This window comes from Ichthyophthirius multifiliis (assembly GCF_000220395.1).
Source record: "Ichthyophthirius multifiliis unplaced genomic scaffold scaff_1120509250386, whole genome shotgun sequence".
NCBI lineage: Eukaryota > Ciliophora > Oligohymenophorea > Hymenostomatida > Ichthyophthirius > Ichthyophthirius multifiliis.
Genome location: NW_004086788.1, coordinates 189,176 through 193,322, shown reverse-complemented (window position 1 = coordinate 193,322; position 4,147 = coordinate 189,176). Strand labels below are relative to the sequence as shown.

The window sequence follows — 4,147 nt, the reverse complement described above, 5'->3', positions numbered from 1 at the left end:
GAAATTTCAAATTTATTATAAAATACAAATAATTATTAAGAAATATTTAATAAAGATAATGTATGAAATTGAAAACTGGAAATAGAAAAGTATAATTTGAATTAATAATATGCGAAAAATCAGAAAAAAATAATATAAATGGGAAAGTTGAAATAAAAAAGTGTAATTTAATAACTAAGTTTTAAGTTGATTTTATAAATAATATTATTTTGCATTTTCCTTGTAATTATGTTAATATAATAGATAATTTTTTTGTAAAATAAACATAAAAGTTTAAGATAATAAACTTTCTAGTTTATAACTTTTTATATAAAGAAAATATATAATAATTAAAAAAATTATTTTTATTGTAATAATTATATTTATTTTTATTTTATATAAATATAAAATTTATTGTTATTTAATTATATAAATTTCGATTTATAATTAATATAATTTTTTTTTCTTTCAAACTTATTTTCTTTCCTCAAATTTTTATATTAGCATAACCTATTAATTTTTTTTTAATAAGTTTGTATATATTTCTTATTTATATAATATTAAGAATATTTTTATTTTTTATCATCTATTTTTATATATTATGTTAATTGAATTTTTACATTTATTTTATCAAATAATTAAATAAATAATATAAAAAATTCAAGAGTTTCAAAAATAATAATAAAATAAAATACAAATAAATAATTAAATAAAGAAAATAATATGGAAGGCGAAGATGTAAAATATATTAAATCAAATGCATTTCAAAAATATATAAATAAATAAAATTTATAAAGAATATACAAAAATTAATATTTAAAACTCATTTTTAAAATATAGTTAACCATATAGCATATACCTAAAAATGGGCAATATAAATAAGTAGTATCAAAAGTTGTTCAAAAAGATGAAAAAGGTGAAGTAATAAAATCTTATGAAGTAAAAATACAAGTGTATTTACCATTAAGATCTAAGGCTTTTTTAGGGGGATTTAAAAGCATAAAAACGGGTTTATAATATCATCATGCGTTTGCTTAAACAGATTAAAAATATAGAGAACATAAATTGAAATATCACAGAGAAGTAAATAATAAATAAATAAAAAATATATATTTAAACCATAAATAGTCTCAAACATATGAATACTCAACTAAATCTTCGAAAATGTCACGTGAAATGGGTACTTAAATGGAAAGAGAGGGAATATATATATGTTAAAGAAAAGATTAAGAAAAAGAAGCATAAGCATATTTTCATTCAAATATGTGGGAAGAAAGAAGAGAAGAGGCAGCTCTTTATATATAAAGAAAAGTTAGAGGATGGAGAGCTCGTAGAAGAACAAACAAACTAAAAAAATTGAAAGAAGAAAAAAGAAGAGAACAATTATAAAAGGAAGAAGAATATAGAAGAAAAGAAGAGGCAAAACACAAAAAAGAAATAGAAAGAAGGACACATCCTAGAACAAAAGATGATTTTAACATTTTATATGAAGAATTAGAAGTTTTTTATTTTAAAAAATATAATTATTAATATATTTTTTATTTTAAAACAAACAAACAAAAGTTATGGAGGACAAATGAAATTTAAAAAATAAAAGATAATACTTCTATATCTGAATAAGAAAAAAAAACTCTTTTAAAGCAAATACTTGATAAAGAAACAGACTTATTATAAACAATAGATAGATTAAAAATAATAGCTGCGAAAGAAAATAAGGGAGAAAAAATAAACAAATTCCTTAAACAAATGAGTGATCCTAAAAAATGGTTAAGAAGTGATGGAAGATATACTGAAGTACATACACCTTTCACTATTAGAGCTAAAGAGCTAATGGATATATATAATGGACTCAAGTTAAAAAATATTACTATTGATGAAAGATTAGATATATTATTAAATACTAAATGGACTGTTAAAGAATGGGAATGTAATATTACTAGAGAAATTGTTGAGTTAATTGATAGAGAAGCTGATATGCTAAATAGGGGAAGGCCTGAAAATTCTTTAGAAGGGCTAAGGATTAGATTGTGTAATTTATTCCTTCAATTTATTGAAACTCCTGAATTTAACCCTGAAGCTGCTAGGTTCTAAAAAATTCCTTATGAAATATTAGTAAGTACTCAAGCTTATTAGAATTAAAAATGATATATATTTATCTCTATTTTTTAGATTATTAATATATAATAATTATATGTTTTGCCTTTTTATTATATAGATCTCAAATTTAATATTAATTTATATATTTTTTGGTTTTGTATTAAATATTTATTTAAAAATTAATAATAATAAATTCTCGTATTAAATTCGATACTAAAAAATTAAGTAACTATCAATATTCCATTTGAGCATACAGGAAAAAAATTATAATTTTTTCCAAAATTCAACTTCTTTAATAAGGTATTTAAAAGGGAATTTTTTTTTTTTTTAATTGTTAAAAATTTTGAAATTTATATATAAATTAGTCATTTGGGAATATATTTTTTAAGGAGAAAGTTTACTAATTTGTATTGTAAAAGAAAATATATATTAATGATATGTTTAAAATTAATGTTTTAATTAACAGTAAGTAGTAAATACAAAAATAATTTTTTGAAATGAAAATAAAAGATTAATTTTACTCAAACAAAAATGAAAGGAAACAAAAAAAATCAGATTTTCAAAAATTTAGAAACGAAAAATAATTAATTTTTTTCTACAAAAAAAACCATAATTAGAATTTATAATTTTTTAATTAATTTAAAAATGATTAATAAATAAAATAAATATTGTATTTTTAGATTAATATATTGAATTTACTTTTTTAAAAAAATTGAGTTTATTAAAATGGAATAAAATATATTTTAATATTTTATTTTATTTTTTAAAAAAAGTTGATTATTTATAATTATTGCATAATTAAGTTTACTTGTATTAATTATCATTATTTATTTTGTTTTAATTAGATAGCTTTGTATTATTTTAGAATTTTATAAATTAAAATAGTATATAAAATTTCCCAAAATAAATAAATTAATAGTATTCCGTAAAAAGAAAACCTATTTATGTATGATTTTTTTTTCGAGGGGGTGAATAAATAATAATTAAAATATTAAAAATTATTTGATAAATTGTATATAAAAATTTTAAAAAGAAAATATTAATTTTTAATGAATAATAAATTTGGAATTTTTTTTATGTATATCAATAGTTTTTTCAGATTGTCAAATATAATATTAAATTTTAATTTCGTCAATATTATAAAGAAAATTTCAAATTAATATATCTATTTTTACGATAGCAAATAAAATCGACATAATTGTTCTTATTTTAATAATAGTAATTTAATTCTAAAAGAAAAATAATATTTAGTTATCATAAAATACATTTAGGTATAAGTAAAGATAAATACAAAATAGTTATCATAACTTTTAGAGAAAAATAAGATAAAATGCTATTTTCCCAAAAAATAAAAATATATGTATGTTTAATTTTAATTTATAAAGGTTTTATAAGAATATTTATTTCGATTAATAATATTATTCTTTTTTTTTATATATCAATCAAAAAGGTAATTGTACCGAATAAATATAGAAATATTATATCTTATTTATATTTTTTTAGACCTGAATTTATTTTATTCTGAGTGGTTTATAAACATTATATATATTTACTTTTTTATTACTTAAGAAAAAAAATTGTAAGACTTTGAAAAAAATTTAAACAATTTTAAAAAAATAAATAGTTAAATTTTATCATTTTGATACCGAAACAATCAATAGTAAAGAAAATTAAAAATTTTAAAACCGTTTTTCTTAATGAAAAAGTTTGTTAAGTATTTGTTTTCCAAAAATTTATTTTAAGTGCCAAAAAATTAGTTTGATTGTATTTGGTACAAAAATTAAGGAATCACAATTATATATGTAATTTAATATAATTAAAAGTTTAGTATTAATATTTCGATTTAAATACTAAACTAAAAAAATTGATTGCTGCTTTTTAATTAAGTAAAATTAATTCAGACATAGATAAATTATTTAAAATTATAGGAAACTTAGTTATTCAAGTTTAATTTTTTTAATACTTTAATAAACACTTATTATAAATTATTGTTAAATATATAATTTATGTTATAAAATTATAAAATAAGCATTTATTATTTAATAATATAAATTTAATATTTTTATTCAAA

General features: G+C 17.0%; 1 protein-coding gene across 1 annotated transcript, besides 3 other annotated features; it reads left to right on the top strand. All coding sequences in view use genetic code 6, as the record gives it.

The window, feature by feature from the left end:
* Window positions 1-338: 338 nt before the first annotated feature.
* Window positions 339-386: a microsatellite.
* Window positions 368-416: a microsatellite.
* Window positions 417-1,725: 1,309 nt separating this feature from the next.
* IMG5_070800 (iq motif ubiquitin domain protein) lies at window positions 1,726-2,124 on the top strand (the record flags this gene model as incomplete). The annotated part of the gene is made up of 1 exon (XM_004036736.1): window positions 1,726-2,124. The coding sequence occupies one exon, from the start codon at window positions 1,726-1,728 to the stop codon at window positions 2,122-2,124; it is 399 nt and encodes a 132-aa protein (XP_004036784.1).
* Window positions 2,125-4,133: 2,009 nt separating this feature from the next.
* Window positions 4,134-4,147: part of a microsatellite that runs on past the window's edge.